An 18,244-nucleotide genomic window follows, 5' to 3' on the forward strand; every position below is an offset into this window, starting at 1 on the left:
TCTCTCTCTCTCTCTCTCTCTCAATCTTAATTAGGGACAATTTCTTCGTCTTTCATGGATTTAGAGCTTTTTTGTGTCCGTGAAGTTGGGTCCCCACTGACGATGAGTTCGGCAAGTTTAGGAGAAAAAATAATTAAACTATAGCCACTATCACGCATCTTTGGATTAAATCCCGTCCTGCAACTCTATCATCATAATTATTTTTACTTAGAATGGTTTAAGAATATAAAATCAAACTAAAATGAATAGATAATTTAGTAAAAAACACATCATACCATAAAATACTTAACATAAATTTTTTTATAAAATATTTTATGCTGAGAACTTAAAATCATGACTAATCATACTAATACTTATGTTATGCGTGACTGATTTATCTGAATTAATTGACTAATCTAATTGGCCAACACACTTAATTCTTTGTGCAATGGAAGCTAACTGTGCAATATTCTTACAAACTAAGATGAACCACACTTGAGTTTATGGTTTGCACGCCCACCCTGAAATCGCATTGGTACCATGCATTTGAATGACTATCAGATTAACTGTTTTAAGCTTATCTTACACTTAATCTTATGCAAACTTATGTGTCTTATGCAACTTGAGATGCATGAGATGAATAATACATACATAACTATAATATGTTGAATGAAATATGATGAATGATGTACTTGATAATATCATGATATGTGTGGTACATAAATGCTGGCTTCTAAAGAACTAGTTTTAATAATAATATATATAACTAGCTCACGTATGTTAATCCTAATTTATGATCAAGTCACTTATCTTGTAGTATTACTTCTTAAAATTTTTGACACAAAATCGATCATGGTGCTGGATTAGGAGGTTTATGGTTTTTTCCAAGTAACAAGCGGATGAGAGATATTTATAGAGAGATTTAGGAGAGGGTAATGAATAGTTTGAGTTGGACTCAGTTAGTACATGTAGTGACACTGATCTGTTGAATACTTAGTCATATGATTATCTAAGAAGAGAGTTTAAATTTAAAAACATAATCTAGCAGTTCATTTAATATATGATTGACATTGACTGATACTACGTAGGGGACTTCAATCAATGATAATTTTAAATTGAAATAAATTTTTAATAGCCGATTTTTAAATTCTAAAATGAGTCTAACTCGTTCAATAAATAATAAATGAGATTTAACCTAGTTATTGAGTCTAATTAAAACTTCTAATCGACATCAATAATTTATTACTCTTGTGCTTATTCAATATGGCCCAATAAATATAATTTAGGCCTAATAAAAATTATTAATTTATCGACCTTAGAATTATTGGGTCGGGTGGTTATAAACTCACCTCCTTATAAAAATTCCGCTCTCGAAATTTGTTAGACCTCCAATAACCTACATTCTTTCTATGTCTCTTTTACTCAATAGTTTAGTAAAACTTAAGATTCCAACAATTATAATTGTCCTATTTTTTGGTATGATGCTTTACTAAACCTTTAAGCGTACACATTGGTATGTTATGTGTCAACCACCATACACTCCAAATTCAACTCAAATCTAAACAAGTATCTGTCTTAACAGCTGGATCGATTAAAAGCCTAATAATAAATTCACCTAACAATTATCTTAACTTCATTTACAATAGTAACTAACGATCTTCACATAAATAAAACTCTCCACATTAAATAATAATAAAATCCTCCACCTAAAATCATAACCTCAATAAATTGTAACCTAAAACTCTCCAAAGTTCAGATCCTAAACCTTACACCTTGTTCTTGGTGATAGAATTGTGTTGTCTATAGAACATAAGATATTTTCTACCAATCATCATGAAATATCATGCACTATACATAGATCTATGTCATAACTCCAAAATCCACTAAATTCATTCCTAATTTCCTCGGATCAAACTCCACAAAATATAAGACTATTTTCTCAGGAACAAGATGCTTCATTAATCTTAAAACCAAAGGTTCCTAACCTTATAAGTTATATTTAGAAGCTTCCTCATCTTATGCGCCAAAACCCTTTCATGTGGTAGGTGCACTTTGACATGCATGTATCTAAAAAATTTTCATTCATAATTTTGATTAAAACAATAAAATAGTAAAAGTTAAAAATACTTACTGTAGAGCAGGATATGCCTTGAGAAGATCTCGACCTAAATTTTCTTTTTTCACTTTCAACTTTCAAAATTCATTTTCTCTTGTAAAATGTTTTTTTTTTCTTTTAGAAAAGTCTACAGAATCTTTGACCTGGTTTCTGATACTAACTGTAACATCTCACTCCCCACAATTGATAATAAAGTCACTTTTAAAAACTCTCGAGAGTCGGAATGTTACTACTAAACCTTGAATTAAAAATATTTTCTTTTATTCTAAAAGAAGTGGCATGTACAAATATTCTATAAATAAAATAATTTTTTGTTAAAATACCGAGATCCTAAAAGAGAATGCGCATAAGCATTTATTAAAATTTCTAAAAATCTGTGCCGTAAAAATTGTAACTTAAAATCTCTGTACATAATCTAGACCATTATCATGTCTCCCTGGACTAAATCTCGGCTTGTAGCTATATCGTCATAATTATTTTGACCTGAAGTGATTTAAAAATATAAAATAAACTAAAATGAATCGATGACTCAGTAAGAAACTCATTATAATGTAAATATATTTAACATAAGATTTTTCATAAAATATTTCATGATGAGAACTTAAAATCATGATTGATCATACTGATGTTTATGTTATGCATGAATGCTTTGTTTAAATTAGTTGACTAATCTGACTGGCCAATACACTTAACCATGTGTGTGAGGTTGTATACTAATTTCCCTTGTTGCAGCAAAAGAAGTCGACTATGCAATACTCTGGTGTATTACAATGAACTATGCTCGAGTCTGTGTCTTGCACGTCCATCCCATTGGTACCATGCAGATGAATGACCATCTGATTAAATTTTTATCATTTTTTTCTCCATTTTTTAATCAATTATCATGTTGATAATTAATGGTTAAACTATATGGTTTAATTAATTAGTTATGACCATGAGCTAAAAAGGTGGTTTGGTTTGCAAAAGATCGCATTCAACAGCTAGAGGCAATGCAAAAGCTGTATGATACACATTATTTATAATAGGAAGTAAATTTTTTTTTATTACGCAAACAAAGCTTGGTGAATTTGGAGAGTTGGAGTTAGAGATGTGCATGCATGCATGAATGAATTGTCCCAATAGCTAGAAGTGTTGAGGGGTGAGAGTAGAGTAGGGGACCTTAGGCAGTACATGCAATATCCTATAGTTTAAAGGTTGCCTAATTTATTGGATCTGTGCGTGCAAGTGAGAGAAAACAGACAGAGGAGCCTGCAAAAGATCAAAGTGATAGAACTTCGGAGCTTCTCCGATGGCCAGTATGGTTCCCTCTCAAGATTCTCATACGTGTATGCACCATAGATGGTTTCCCCTTTTCTCCCCATTATGAAATACTTGAAAATTTTGGAAAAAGAATAAAGAATTCACACAGTAATTTTTCTAGGGTTTCATGGGTGCCGAGACTGTTTGGGTGAGGACGAGAAATTTCTCTTCTAGCCTTTCAGGGTTGAGGCAGAGAACATTGAGGTTGAGGGATCTTGGCGTATGGTGGTGTTTATTGGGCTTTCGAGATGAGAAGAAAATGGGGCTAATAGTTCATGAAGGGGGATGACATGAGAGGGTTTTCGCTAGGGTGAGGACATTGGAAGAAGGGAGGTGACTCAAGTGAGGGCTTTCGAGAGGGGAAGAAACAGATGTGAGGGAGGGGGAGAAACGGATCTGGCTTTTTGGAGGGAGAAAGAGAACAGAGGAGGGGGAGAGAATCTTATCAAGTGAGGGAGAAAGGGAACTAATGAGGGTGAGAGAGTCTTGTCAAGTGAGTGAGGGAGAGAAACATATTGGCTTTAGGGAGGGAGAAAGGAAACTGAGGAGGGGGAGAGAATCTCGTCGAGTGAGAGAGGGAAAAAAGCAAACCGTGACATGGTCCAGTTGCCACGTCAAGTGTGTGGAGGTTGTGCTACAGTGGGGAAATTGTATAGAATATTTTATGTAATAATGGTTGGGGTGTTAGATGGGCATTTCATTGGGTAAAGGCCGATGATGTAAATATGGGACTCCCTTTTAATGCCACCTGCTCTACCTCTTTTGTGTAATATTATTTAGAGTTACAATATGGATAATTCTACTCTGCCAGTTTAGTGTGCCCACTCTCAATGACCGCATGACGTGGAGTACGCCATGTTGTCAAATAGAAAAAGAAAAAACAAACACTTAACTTTATCTCTTTTGTCAAACACGATCTACTTCAGAACCCAAACCCTAGCATTTCATACACCATCTCGCACCCACCATCTTCAAACCAATTTCTTTTATTGTTTCTTCCATTCTCTCAAATCTGAATAAGAGAATGGGTACAAGGAAGCTATAAGTGGTATTTGCAAAAAATGTGAAACCAAAATAACATGAAATTTGTAGTAGATTTTTACCCTGTTAGTAGTGGGTTTCAATGTCAAATGGTTACGTTCTTAGTCTGGATGGTTTTTGTATCAATCAATCTCCAGCTCCAATTATTTTGTAGATAACCTTCTACTGTAGATTGGATCAAATCGGTTTCTCATTAGGTCTCTAGCTCCTATCTACTCAAGAGTTTGTAAACTTGAAATCATGTGGCACAAACCCAGAATCTATAACCCAAATTGGTCCAAGTTTCAGTGATGAAGTGGCTATTGCTAAAGTTTGGGAGAAGATGGTAGGAGTAATTTTGAAATGAATAATGACTAGATTGAAAATAGGCAAGTCTTTCTTTTATGTTTTGATCTGTTTTAGTTTTTTGTATAAAAAAATGCTCAACGATCAATAAAACTCTGGCTTCGTTTTGCAAAGGCTGCAGACCTGCAATTCATGATTGTTGCCACAACTGTAGCAGATGAGTCAAACCTAAATGATGATAATTTTCTCATTGGGGAGGGAGAGAGGTTAGTTGGATAGCTTGCATGATGTGCACTACAAAAGAAGTAGATTTTTATAACCAAATTTTTGTGATCAAAATGACTATTTTTTATAAAAACTGTAGAAAATAGTTATTTTGATCATTAAATTTTAGTTACAAAAGTTCGTTTTTCTTGTAGTGACGTTGGTTCATGTTCTAATGCATATGGAGCCCATTTGTAGATTGTAACTGGGTTGGTGTTGTGGGTTTTAGTGGAAGTCCTTGTAACTGAGACAGCATGGAAGAATCTAAGAGATCCAAAAATATCAACAAGGCAAGTGGTGCTCAGCGCGAGGGGAGGGAGTGGGAAGGCAACGGAAGAGTCTGATGAATGCTGATAAATACACAAAATGTATTTTGAAAATATCCTGCAAGATTCGCTTTTCATACTTTTTTTTTTCAAAATAATATTATCTGACATGTCAGGCGGTAAAATGCAGGAGGCACTCACAACAGGCAGCACAACAGCCGCACCCGTTACAATATGGGTGATGCTACAATTACCGCTGTAGCTTCTCATTTTATCTTACCGCTTGAGCTGGCATGCCACGTGTTGTGCCACGTTGATTTTTTTTTTCCTGGTCTTAGAAAGTGTCCAGCCCAACGTCCCCCTCCTTATTTTTTCTTCAGATTTTCAGAAGTAAAAAATCTCTAAACCTCCGAAAAGCCTACCTCCGTTCCTCCAGCTCTTCTGTCAGACGTCCATCGGGATCCAGTCCACGCGGCAAGAGATCCATTTCCGGTGCCAACTTTCATCTCTCCTTTGTCCAAACTCTAATCCGAGAGGTGGGAAAGATTGAGCTCAACATCTCAATACTCATCGAAAAAGCAGTCATTTTTACACAAAATACCTTGACAAATTCCAAGAGAGCAGAACTAAATTAATTAAAAAAAAATACGTTTTTCTTTCCCATGGATTATTCAGAATTGCAGAAAAATAAACCCAACAAAGGAAAGTTTCGGTTCAATCCATGAAGAGGAAAAAAATGGCAAGGCATATAATTTGTTTTATTGTTTACAAGATGGACTAAATAAAAGTAGTTAACTTTACCAAAAGCATCCAGAGCCCTTAAGGGGTTGTGGCCTATACGTTGATTCTCACTTGAAGCTTTGGGTTGTGACCAAATGTTCAAATCCGTCAAGACACTTTTGCCATCGAGGTGGAGTTGGGATGGATGATTCGAAGAAGCCAAGAACAGGGCAGGGGAAGCCTTTTACGATGTGGAGTTGGGATGGGAAGAAGCTAAGAACAGGGCAGGGGAAGATTTTTACGATGTGGAGTTAGGGTTTGTTTTTTGGGAGAGAAGAACAAAAAGAAAGGGAAGCCAACTGATAAAAAAAAGTTTTCGAGTTGGGGTGGAAGATTCGGGGATGGAAGATTCGAAGCTGAGGTTCACCAGGGCAGAGGAATGGGCTACGAAATGAAGAGTGGAGTTAGGAAGGAAGCGGACTGACTCAAAATTTTATTTTTTAATATTTAAAACTGATGCCACGGGGGCATGCCACATCAAGCAGGAGCAGGCAGCGGGAGCACCAAGCGGTGGGCATAGCATTTTCCTTACAATATTAATATCGTTGCCTTTTGTTGTTGCTGACTCGTAGTAGCTGGCGTATTAGATCCTTCTGTCCAGGTTTTAATGTTTTATGCTCTCTATAGCCTTGCATCATTGTACTACCTACGCAGCCTCGTATCTATCTCTGGCCCCCTATTTATTTGTTTATTTTCTTAATTTTTGTTGGCATATTTATTTTCTGGGTCGCCCTGCCCTTCACAACTACCTCTCTATTTTTTTTAAAAAAATTAATCCTTTTGTTTCGATGGGAATATTCAAATGTCCTTGATTAACTTAGTAGTAACAAAAAAGAGAAATTGGTGTACGAGGCAGGCTATCATTCAGTAAGGAAGATAGATTGGGTTCATCACTTCAATTCGGTCCATACTGGCAGGCTTCGGTGCACGCTTGTCCTGGACAAGTTGTCCAGTAAGCTCCATCCACGAAACCAAGCTTCTAGCTGTTTTTTGGGCTTGGGCTTTTTCACTTCTGTTCATCCGCCACCTTAGCAGTAATAAAAATATTTTAAAGAGAGAGACATAAATTATAAATATTTTAGCTTAAAAAATAGGCTATGCAAATTATTAACTAAAATAAGTGTTTGTCATATATTATACTGGAGACGAGTTATAATAATTAGGCCAGGTGAATAATATCTCGCCAAATATGACTAGAGAGGCTGAATTATTGTAGTACAAAAAGTTTACATATCTACTTTTTCACTAATCCAATATGATAGAAAAATAAAGAAATTAAGGTCTCATTTGGTTACTAAATAATAAATTATCTTATCTTATTTTATCTAATTATTAAAATTTTTTAAAAATTTCAAACAAAAAATAATAAATAATTCAATTTTTTAAATTTTAAAATAAAATTAATATTAAAAAATTATATTATAACAATATTTTATTCAAATTTTAACAAAACATCTCATCTAAAATATATAACTAAACGAGAGCTTTAGAATTTGATAAAGCCAACGGCAATGCTTTTTAAGTACTGCCCTCAAATTGTGAAATGACACTTTGGAATCGTAGGTTAAGGGCTCGTTTGGTTGTTAAATTCAACTAAAATCAATCCAGTTCTATTTTATTTTAAGTTGAATCTAATATCTAAACACTCAACTCTCAAATTATTAAATTTATCTCAATTCAAAACTTCTTTACACTAGAACTCATAACCTTTTACAATTTAACACTTTTTTATATATAAGACTTGTAATATTTTTTAACTTTTCATAAATAATTTTAAATTCATCTAAATATTTAAATATATCTAAATCTATCATAGATAAATTTTACATAACTTATTTTACTAATTTAATTTATTATTATTTATAAAAAATTCAATTCAACCCAACTCAACATTTCAAATTGGCTACCGGGGCATCACAACCTCGAGGGTTGCCTTGAACACACGTTCCGGAGAGTCCTATAAACGACCAAGTTCAACGTATCCTTTTCCTTTTTGTTCAATTTTCTCAACAAAGACAAAATTCGTACTCTCCACTCTTATCATCGTGGAAAATCCTACTATTCCCGTCTGGATTTCCTTTTTCATTTTAATCGTTTATATATTTATAAGTTTTTAATTTTTTACTTAATAATTAAAAAGATAATTTTTAATATATTAATATATTTGATCTATAATTTTTTTATATAAATATTTCTAAACTCAATTAATATTTAAATATATTTAAATTTATTTTAAATAAATTTAATATAATTTATTCTATTAACTTAATTTATTACTATTTATAAAAATTTTAACTCATTACTATTTATAAAAATTTTAACATAGCTCAACTCAAGTTATAAAAACAACCTAAAGAAAATTGAAATGGAGAACAGTCAACAGAGTTCTTCCCATCACAACCTTGAGAACCTTGAGGGTTGCCTTGAACACCATTCCGAAGAGTCCTATAAACGACCAAGTTCAATGTATCCTTTTTCTCTTTGTTCTTTTTTCTCAACAAAGGCAAAACTCGTACCATCCACGCTTACGACTGTGGAAAGAAAAATTCTAAGCAACTTCTTATCATTCATACAATCTTCGTGTACCATATTTTTTTTTAATTTTTATTATTTTTTTCTTTTATCAAATATATAATATATGAATAATAAATTAAAAAAATTAATTTAATTTAAAAAGAAAAAACTCAATTTTTTTTTTTTTAAAAAAGTAATGTATTGAGATTGAAAGGTTATATAGTATTGCTCTAGAAAATGCTACTATGATGTTTGAATTTTTCTTTTCATTTTGATAGTTCATATAACTATTTTTTTTTTAATTTTTAATTTAATTTAATGTTTTAATAAATAATTCTAAATATATTAGTATATATATATTTTTTATTTTTTAAAAAATATAAAAATATTAAAAAAAAAAAAAAAAGTTTGTGGTCAGCGGCAGCCTAGCAGGACTGTTAAGTCTGTTATCATTATTTCCTTGCACCGATCCAATTAGCCAGGAATCACACCTCTTCCAAAAACCTCACCCCCTTGCCATTCTTAAACCCCACAGATCCCAGGGTTTCGCCCACCACCTCTCCCAATGCCTTTCTCGAAGTTCAAGCCGCTGGACGAGAAGTCCTTGATAGAATACATAAAATCCGTACCCTCCCTCTCCTCTAAGCTCGGAAGTAACCTCGACGACGTCACTATTAAAGAGGTCGGAGATGGTAACCTCAATTTTGTCTACATCGTCCTCGGCCCCGCCGGTTCTCTAGTCATCAAACAGGTTTTCATTTTTCCGGAATTTGATTTTTTTTGTGATGAAATATTTTGAAATAAAATCATATCTGTCCATTATCATAGCATGCTTAAACTAAACAGAAGAAAAAAAAAAAAAAAAAAAAACATACCTCCTCCATGGTTAGAACATGAGCCGGCCATCACCTTTTCCTTTCCCTTTTGTGTGTGTTGAGGAGACTTTTATCCTCTTCCCTTTGTAACACAAAATAGCACTCAACAATGGCGTCTAATGTGCCAACTCCATATTTATATCTATCTATTATAATAAATGTCTATGACATTGCTACAGTAATGAACAGTGGATTTTAATTCTGTTTTTTCTTTCCGTGTACATAAATCTTTACACTTCTTTACATTCCGTGTTTACACTGCACTTTACATTCCGTGTTTACACTACTTTACATTCCGTACAAGCGATCGCAGCCGTCGACCACACGGCGTACAACCACGCTGTGCACAATCGCAGCCATCGACCACACGGCGTACAACCGCGCCGTGCAGACCAGAGAGAGAGATCTGAGGCGATGGATTTGGCCATCGATTGCGCGAGGCTGAGGATGAACGAGGCGCTGATGGCTCTGTTACTGAGGCTCGACTCGGTGCCCGGTGTTGATCCATCGTTGAGAGGCGCGAGGAGGAAGGTGAGCCGTCGAATCGTGGCACCGGAGGTGGCGTCCGATGGATCGCACCGAAACGCCGTTGATTGGTGGACAAAGATCCGGTTCAACGCCTAGGATCGAACCGCAGAACACGATTCACGGCGAGGAGCGATGAGCGATGCAACACAATCCACGGTGAGGCTGTGCAGGCTTTACACCACAATAAAAAGGAGATAAACAAGAAACAAAGAAGAGAAAATGAGCACACAAGGAACTCGGCCAAACCTGCAACAATGAAGAAGAAAGCATGAAAGAAAAACAGCAGAAAAAGAGCGAGAGAGATCGGTTTGCAGTGGAAAAAAAAAAAAAGAAACAAAATGCAAGAGAATAAATATAACTAACCAACTGAAGGAAAATGGAGGAATGCAGTACACGAAATGGAGATGAACCGGCCAGCAGTAGAAGAAAGCAACGGGAATGAAGAAGAGAAGGGAAACGGCGCAGGAGAGAAGAAGAAAGGGGAAGAAAAAGGAGCCCTAATGCCTTCTAAACGACGCCGTTTTGGAGGGATTCACTGGGCCGGGTTTAAGTGCTACGGGCTGGCCTAGGTTTGAAGGGAATTCGGCCCAAATCACAATAAAAACCCACTGAAATAAAGCCCACTCAGAAAATAAGTTTCTAAGAAAATAAAAAAACACAATAAAAATAATTAAAAACTAAGTAAAAATCGTTTATAGAGACTATTACAGTACAAATTAAAAAAAAAAATAGATGATTCAACTTGCTGCAGATTCAAAAATATTCAATCAACAACAATACAAAAATTTCAATGTTCTCTCTATTGGCTCTGTGTAATATGGATGAGAACTACAATGATCATGAAAAAAAAAACAAAATTTTGTTTGTATTTTTATTTTTTTGTTCAAATTTATTCTGAATAAATTTTTATATAAAACAATCAGAAAAACACAATTAAACAAACGTGCGGAGCACGTTTGGCCTCCACTAGTATATATATATATATATGTGGGGTGAGAATAATGGCTTCCTCAAGTGATCACTAAATAGCCCAACCAATTATGGGCTCATATTATGACTATGCTAGTCCACACATAAAAATACAAAAGTGTAGGAGAACATTTCATTTGTCATGCTGTGTATTTATAATCGGTATAAATTTCGGTAGATTGTTTGGGCCCTTGGGATTCAATAACAAGTACTAGTTTGCTAATACATGTGCGCGTTTTGACAAATGATTTTAGTTTTCGACAAACTGTGGTGTTGGTATATCGGATTTCATTTACTGTAGATACTGAGCAGAAACTTGTATAAAAAAAGAATATTGGAAACGGATTTATTCCTATTTTTAAATTGAGAAGCAGAATAATGAATAAAGCACCCTACTGTTTCTTCTAAGGTAATTTCACTTCCCACTTAATCAAAAACTCTTCCGTCATAATACAGTCCACTTGTTCCCTTCCAGTTTTGTAGACACAGAAACCTTGAATTTGTATGTCCACATTAAGACGTAGAATTATTTTACTCCTATGAAACACATTGAATTACATAATAAAGGTTATAGCATATTGTTCTACTATCAGTTGGTCTGGTTCAACCCTAATGAATTGTAGCAAACTGAAAAATATCTCATACAATCTCAATTCTCTCACATTTTGGCACCTTAGTGTTACAGAATTCATAATTATTAAAAGACTTACCTGCTATGTTTTTGTTGTTTTTTTTAGTCAAAGTGTATAATTAGATCCCTCCATGTGCGATGATCAAATTCTTGGTTGCATGATTGTGCAGGCTCTTCCATATATACGTTGTATAGGGGAATCTTGGCCTATGACGAGGGAACGGGCATACTTTGAGGCACTAGCTCTGAGAGAGCATGGTCAATTTAGTCCAGAGCATGTGCCTGAAGTTTATCATTTTGATCGTACTATGTCACTGATTGGCATGCGCTACTTGGAGCCTCCACATATAATCCTGAGAAAAGGATTGATTGCTGGGATTGAGTACCCCTTTCTGGCAGAACACATGTCAGAATACATGGCAAAGACTCTTTATTTCACATCCCTTCTTTATCGTACCACCATGGATCACAAACATGCTGGTATGTGCTGATTTGAATTGTCTGTTGCCTTTGAGGTTTCACATACGTTTTCTACTACGGGTTCATATTTTCATTTGAGGTGTTATCCTGACAATGCATAGTTAAGAACTTAAATAGGATTTGGAAGGTTTTCTATTAGTCTGTCTTCAAATTTTATGTATTTGTTTACCAATACGACGATATCTTTCAAGGATATATTTAATTGTGTGACTAATTGTGGTTTACACATTGCAAATTAACTTTCATGTGAAGGTTTACTTGATGTTTTCCAAGGTGTTGATGAATTTTTTTTAACATGAGAGCTTTGAACTGTACCGAACTGTACCAATAGGTTGATTTAAGATTGATAAGGTTGAGAATAGTCTTGCTACCTCTGACCCATTTTTTGTCGCATGCCAGGTGTGCAACATTAGGTTGTCTAGAGGTTCGTTTGAACTTTAGTCTGTAAAAGTTGATTAAAGTGGATAGCTTTGTTTTATTTTACCTACGTGCCCCTTCTCTGAATTCTTTTCCCACACCATCTTTAGAGCATGATTTATGTTATGATTAGGTGAGTTTTATTGGTGCTGTGCTCATAATGTTGATTAGTATGTATATGATCCGTCTCATAGTCTTACTCATGCTTTTGCTTGCTTATATGCAGTTGCTAAATTTTGCGGGAATGTGGAGTTATGCAGGCACACTGCGCAGGTGGTTTTTTCTGACCCTTACAAGGTTTCTGAATATAACCATTGGACTTCCCCTTATCTTGATGGTGATGCTGAGGCTGTTCGGGAGGATAATATTTTGAAAATTGAAGTTGCTGAGTTGAAATCCAAGTATTGTACCTCCTTTCATTTACTCTCTTTTCAGAACATGTGGCAGCTCTGTTGTTTCTAGTATTTTATGATATCAAAGAGTTGCTTTCCCTGTAGGTTCTGTGAAAGAGCCCAGGCACTTGTACACGGAGATCTTCACACTGGTTCTATCATGGTTACTCATGAGTCGACTCAAGTTATAGATCCCGAATTTGCATTTTATGGGCCTATGGGTTTTGACATTGGAGCACTTCTGGGAAACTTGATTTTGGCTTTCTTTGCACAAGATGGACATGCTGATCAAGTGAATGACAGAAAAGTACGTCTCCATTTAGTAATTTCCTCTGTCTTTTCTTTATGATGCTTGTTTTATTTCTTAATGCATTTAGTTTCAATATATTTGATGGTTTAGAGGCTAATTTTTAGTAAAGTAATTTACAGGTTTTAGTGAAGTAATTTACATGTCATAGTCTTTGTGTCCTGATTGTTTACATCACTACAGTGTTTGTCTTGATATATTTTCAGGCCATTCTAGATTTATGTATTTTTTTTTTCTCTTTCCTTTTTCTTCAGAAAATAATCATGTACTTGTTTTATATAATTATATTTACGCACACTGTACCTGGGCTTTGCCTCTTTTTGTGAATAAAATTCTTGATTACCTATTAAAACAATATTTGCACACGCGCGCACATTAATAGATGCCTTTTTCTTGTTTTCATTGTATTTTGATTCATTTGAGTTGTAGAGTTCAGATGTTTCTGTTTTTGGATCCACTTGTTCTTTCAAGTACATATATTGCTCCTGGACCTTAGAAAAGTGTTTTTTTTCTTGGTTGCATTAAATGTGAAAACCTTTTAGTTATGTTACTGATGTGTATTATTGTTGTTGGTTCTGCTGTCATTGTAATTGTTTTTTTTATCAAGGAAACTATTGGTTGCAGTTTCCTTACATGAAACTATTCTTCATTTGTTTTTAAATGCTCATATCTTAATTACCTTGTTCTGCAGACATATAAGGAGTGGATTTTGAGGACAATTGAAGAGGTTTGGAATCTCTTCCACAAGAAATTCATTGCACTTTGGGATGAGCACAAGGATGGTTCTGGTGAGGCATATCTTCCTGCAATATATAACAATCCAGAGGTTCAGCAGCTTGTACAAAAGAAATTTATGGAGGATTTGTTCCATGACACCCTTGGATTTGGTGCTGCCAAAATGATAAGGTAACAAAACCGATTACAGATTCTAGATAATGATGCTCGATCAACAAGGAAAAGAAGGCAATTATACTGCACATTTGGGGGTCATATGTTGCTCTTGTGGGATAATTCCCCGAATGTTGACCCTTTTATGATCTCTAATGAGATTCTTATTCTAATATCTGTTGGGATTTTGTTAACTGAAATAATTAATGTTTCATTTGTGGGGCATCTTTCTGATTGACAGGAGAATTGTTGGTGTGGTACATGTTGAGGATTTTGAATCAATCACGGATGCCAGGAAACGAGCGGATTGTGAACACCGGGCTCTTGAAGTAGCAAAGATGCTTCTCAAGGAACGGAGGAACTTCAAGGCCATTACTGGAGTTGTTTCGGCCATTAAGAAACTCTAGTCTGACAAAGCTTTGGGTGAACGATGGTTTGCTCGAGTATGCGGCACGAGACTTTCCAGAAGTTTGTATTGAATGAACTGTTACCATGTCTATTGTAATGTCAACGTCAACGAAGATAAATATAATGTGTTGTTGCCCAAGAAAACTTCTGAGTCTGCCACTGGTCGATTAAAGATATTTATAGATTTTGATTTTCTTTAATTAACAAGTGAAACAAAAACCGAGCTGTATATGTACTAGCAAATCTGTTTACAGAGTGCTGCTGTATGGTGCAATAGAAAACATTCAAAAAAGAAAAAAAGAAAAACTATACTAATCCTTTATCTGGAAAATTGATTTATTATATGAATCGAGATAGTGGATGATAAAGCTTATTAATTTGTTGATCTGGGTGATCAACAAGCCCTTAATCGGCCCCCTTATTTGAAGTCATTTTCCGTAGTTGATGAAAGGTTTGCTCAGCAGGACCACGAAGTAATTAGCACTATATGTGTATATATATATATGATATATCTTATTAGGATCATCCATTATATAATATAGCTATTCTTAATCCACAAACCATTCCTACCCAGAGTCAAAATTCATACGAATATTTCGAAACGTGAGCAACACTTAGAAAAAAATAAATAAATAACAAGACAATACGATATAAACAAGTGGTGAAACAACGTTGAGAAGCATAATCGATCATTTATGACATATATCATACTCTCATTTGATTGAGAAATCATTTTGGGGCTTGTCTTTAATCTTTCTTCTTTTTATCTTAATTAGGGTCAGTCTCTTCATCCTTCATGGATTTAGAGCTTTTTTTGTGTCCGTGAAGTTGGGTCTCTACTGACAAACAGTAATTGATCAGCTCAGGAGCAGAACAAACCTAGCTAGGACGATGAGTTCGGCAAGTTTAGGACGAAAAATAATTTATATATATATATATATTAATTTGACGTAAAAAAACCACATGCAACACATTAAATAAGAAGCTTTTGGGCTACTTTGGCTGTCGTGATTTTTTGACCACGCCGGTGATGGACCGCATGCTCTTCGATTTGGTAAGAGGGTTTGCTTGCTGCCTTGCAGGTCTTGGTCAAAAGAGTTATTAATTAAAGACGTGTCTTTTGACCGATCAAGTCAAGATAATGGATGAGCATTTGAACATTAATAATACTAATAAAAGTAGTTTTTAAATAAAAATTGTTTTATTTCATTTAAAATTCTCATCTTAATTACTCGATCGCTTGAGCCACAAGCATCATGCATGCATGCCTCCATCAGTAAAATTAAGCCAACACCCAAGCACATTTATTAATTTAAACTGTTTATTATATATCTCAAACAGTACGTAAAATAAATCAGGATACAACAATTTTTATTTAAATTATATAAACTCTTAACCATAAATCTTTAATTTCCGTACTTGGCTTTGTAGTCACTCCAGAGCTGATCAACAGACTTGCCGAGTAGATCAACAAAATAATTAACATTATACCCACTAATCATTTTCTTATTCAACTCAGCCACGAATCCATTTTTAAGATCATTGCAATAGTCCAAAAACCGAGCTGTAACATCATAGCCTTGGTCCCACCTATCGCCTTGTCCAGGTTGAACCCAGTGGCCTGGTACGTACCCAGACCTCAACCTCACAAAATCAGCAATTCCTTCAATCAATCCTCCTGGAGTTTCTCCATTACCGTTCCACTGCCATACGTGTGTCATTTCATGGTAAAGCACTCCGGTGATTTCTCCTTTAAGATCTCCTGTGTAATCATTGATGTATCTGGCACTAACGTGTATCTCGTTGTTGCTAGTATATGCAACACCATCCATGTCGTCGATGAACAAACTCACTTTCTGCACGTTCTTTTTATCCGCATCGTTGGTTTGCTGGAAGAGCCTCCATATGAAATCCGTAGCAGATGCCAATGTTTGTAAGCTGTATTCAGATCCAATATCGTTGTCGAAGCGAACCCCACCAGGAGTGTTGCTGGCAGTGTTAGTGACGGTGTAGTCGACCGCACCGATGCCTTGAATGGCTGCTAAAATCAGAAGGAAGCCGGAGAGGAGTGGAATGTGGTGAGAGGCCATGGTTAGCTTTTGCTTTTCTTTTTCTTTTCCTTGTTCTAGTTGGTTTTGCACAACAAATGCATTGGTGCTCTGTGATTTATATAGGGAATGCATGGACCCTTCAACCAGCTTTACAATGTGGTCCTGATCGGATGACCTGTCGATCTTGCGAATTATGATCAGCATGAAAATATTGACACCGACCAGTTAATTCCACAAAGAAAAAAAAAAAGGAACATTGACTTTGATGATCTAGTCAAGTACGCGGATAATTTCTTTTGTTGGCAATATAATTTAAAGTTTTGAGTTAGGCGTTTTGCTTTTGGCTCATTAATTTGTACGCATTAATCGAACAATATTAATGTTAAGAATATAATCGAACCATATAAAATTATTAGTTGTATTAAAATTTGATAGATAAAAATAAATAAATTTAATTATTTATATTATATTTTTAAAAATTACATCCTCTCAAAGAAACGACGAGGCTGAGTCATTTTTAATACCTGCACCATCTTGTTGTCTAAAGAATGCGTGGCCGTGTTTGGTAGGTCTAGGTTTTCGTCTTACCCAAGAATAATAGAAGGAAAAGCCAAGCGAAACAGTCCTAAAACCATGGGTTTTTTAAATATTGTAGTGTAGTAGTAGTTCGGAATAGCATTGAATTATTGAATCAGTACAAGATCACGGCGACAGCTGTCAAACCCATTATTTACACAATACCCATCAATTTAATAGCAAACGTAAACGCGGTTAGCCCAATTCAATGCAGCTTATTAGAATAAAGCAAGAAAAGAGGAGGAATTCTGGAATTCATTTGCATTTCCTCTATATTCATTTACATTGTCATTGTGTAGGTATCCTTTTATAAACAGAAGCTCAGGACCCAGGTACATATACACTCGGGAAGGGAATAAAAAACACACGGAATAAAAGCCATTACACTTGCTGTCAATAACGGAATACCACTTTAGGAAAATATTCTTGAAGCTTCCGTTGCTGAGGTGGAATTTTCCAGGTCAGCAGCTGAGTCTCTGTTCTTGTGGGATGTATTTGTGTAGCTTAGGTTGATACAGCTTCATCCAATTATTATACCTGTAATCCTCTAAATACAAGTACCCCACAGGGTGTGAGATCAATAAGCAGCCACTTGGAGACTTGGAGTGCTTTAATTAGTTTTATTCAAACATTAATTAATTTGATCGTGTAAAAGGAATATAATTAAATACAAACACTTGATTTGGTACGTTTAAGAGAAGAATTATGAGATCCCATTTAAATCTTTTCTGTTCTTAATTCAAAACTCCAAAAAGAAAAATTGAGTTGTCATAATTCTTTATTATTTCATTATTGTGAAAATCATCCATCCAAATTACGAGCTCTTATACCAGTCAGACGCGCATCCAGTGAATTGGGTATTGAAGTTGAAGTAGTCTAGACTCTAGAAAGCCGGCCGTCCACAAACCATAAAATTCAATGTGAAAAATTATTGATCGATTCAAAGATCAGGACAAAGACTCATGTATAGTCTGGTCCATATTATTGAATTACTATAATCTAGATTCTAGAGCGTAATTAGCGGTCGAGAAGCCATTAATGCTGAAATTTTCTTATCGGCGGAAGGACTTCTTGATCTGCAGAAAAAAGAAATTAAGAGTGAACTTGTAACTTACGTGAACTCTTCGTACTAGAATTGCTCACCTCCTGGTCTTCCTTTTGCTGACCATCCGTGCGTG

General features: G+C 35.1%; 2 protein-coding genes across 2 annotated transcripts; one reads left to right on the forward strand and one right to left on the reverse strand.

Annotated features, from left to right (window-relative positions):
- Positions 1–9,008: 9,008 nt before the first annotated feature.
- LOC122309784 (methylthioribose kinase-like) lies at positions 9,009–14,639 on the forward strand. The gene is made up of 6 exons (XM_043123439.1): positions 9,009–9,295; positions 11,718–12,027; positions 12,671–12,845; positions 12,942–13,143; positions 13,835–14,049; positions 14,273–14,639. The coding sequence occupies exons 1-6, from the start codon at positions 9,110–9,112 to the stop codon at positions 14,436–14,438; spliced, it is 1,254 nt and encodes a 417-aa protein (XP_042979373.1). The 5' UTR covers positions 9,009–9,109; the 3' UTR covers positions 14,439–14,639.
- Positions 14,640–15,721: 1,082 nt separating this feature from the next.
- LOC122309785 lies at positions 15,722–16,591 on the reverse strand. The gene has a single exon (XM_043123440.1). It carries the CDS (start codon positions 16,527–16,529, stop codon positions 15,846–15,848), a length of 684 nt encoding a protein of 227 aa, XP_042979374.1. The 5' UTR covers positions 16,530–16,591; the 3' UTR covers positions 15,722–15,845.
- Between the last annotated feature and the right edge of the window lie 1,653 nt (positions 16,592–18,244).

This window comes from Carya illinoinensis, chromosome 5 (genome assembly GCF_018687715.1).
Source record: "Carya illinoinensis cultivar Pawnee chromosome 5, C.illinoinensisPawnee_v1, whole genome shotgun sequence".
NCBI classification, from domain to species: Eukaryota; Viridiplantae; Streptophyta; class Magnoliopsida; order Fagales; family Juglandaceae; genus Carya; species Carya illinoinensis.

Bases quoted from the DNA above. Each gene is read 5' to 3' on its own strand.
- LOC122309785 (XM_043123440.1), bottom strand. From the start codon at position 16,529: ATGGCCTCTCACCACATTCCACTCCTCTCCGGCTTCCTTCTGATTTTA.
- LOC122309784 (XM_043123439.1), top strand. From the start codon at position 9,110: ATGCCTTTCTCGAAGTTCAAGCCGCTGGACGAGAAGTCCTTGATAGAA. The intron at 13,144-13,834 runs GTACGTCTCCAT...CTTGTTCTGCAG, and splicing joins ATCAAGTGAATGACAGAAAA to ACATATAAGGAGTGGATTTT. The intron at 14,050-14,272 runs GTAACAAAACCG...TCTGATTGACAG, and splicing joins GGTGCTGCCAAAATGATAAG to GAGAATTGTTGGTGTGGTAC.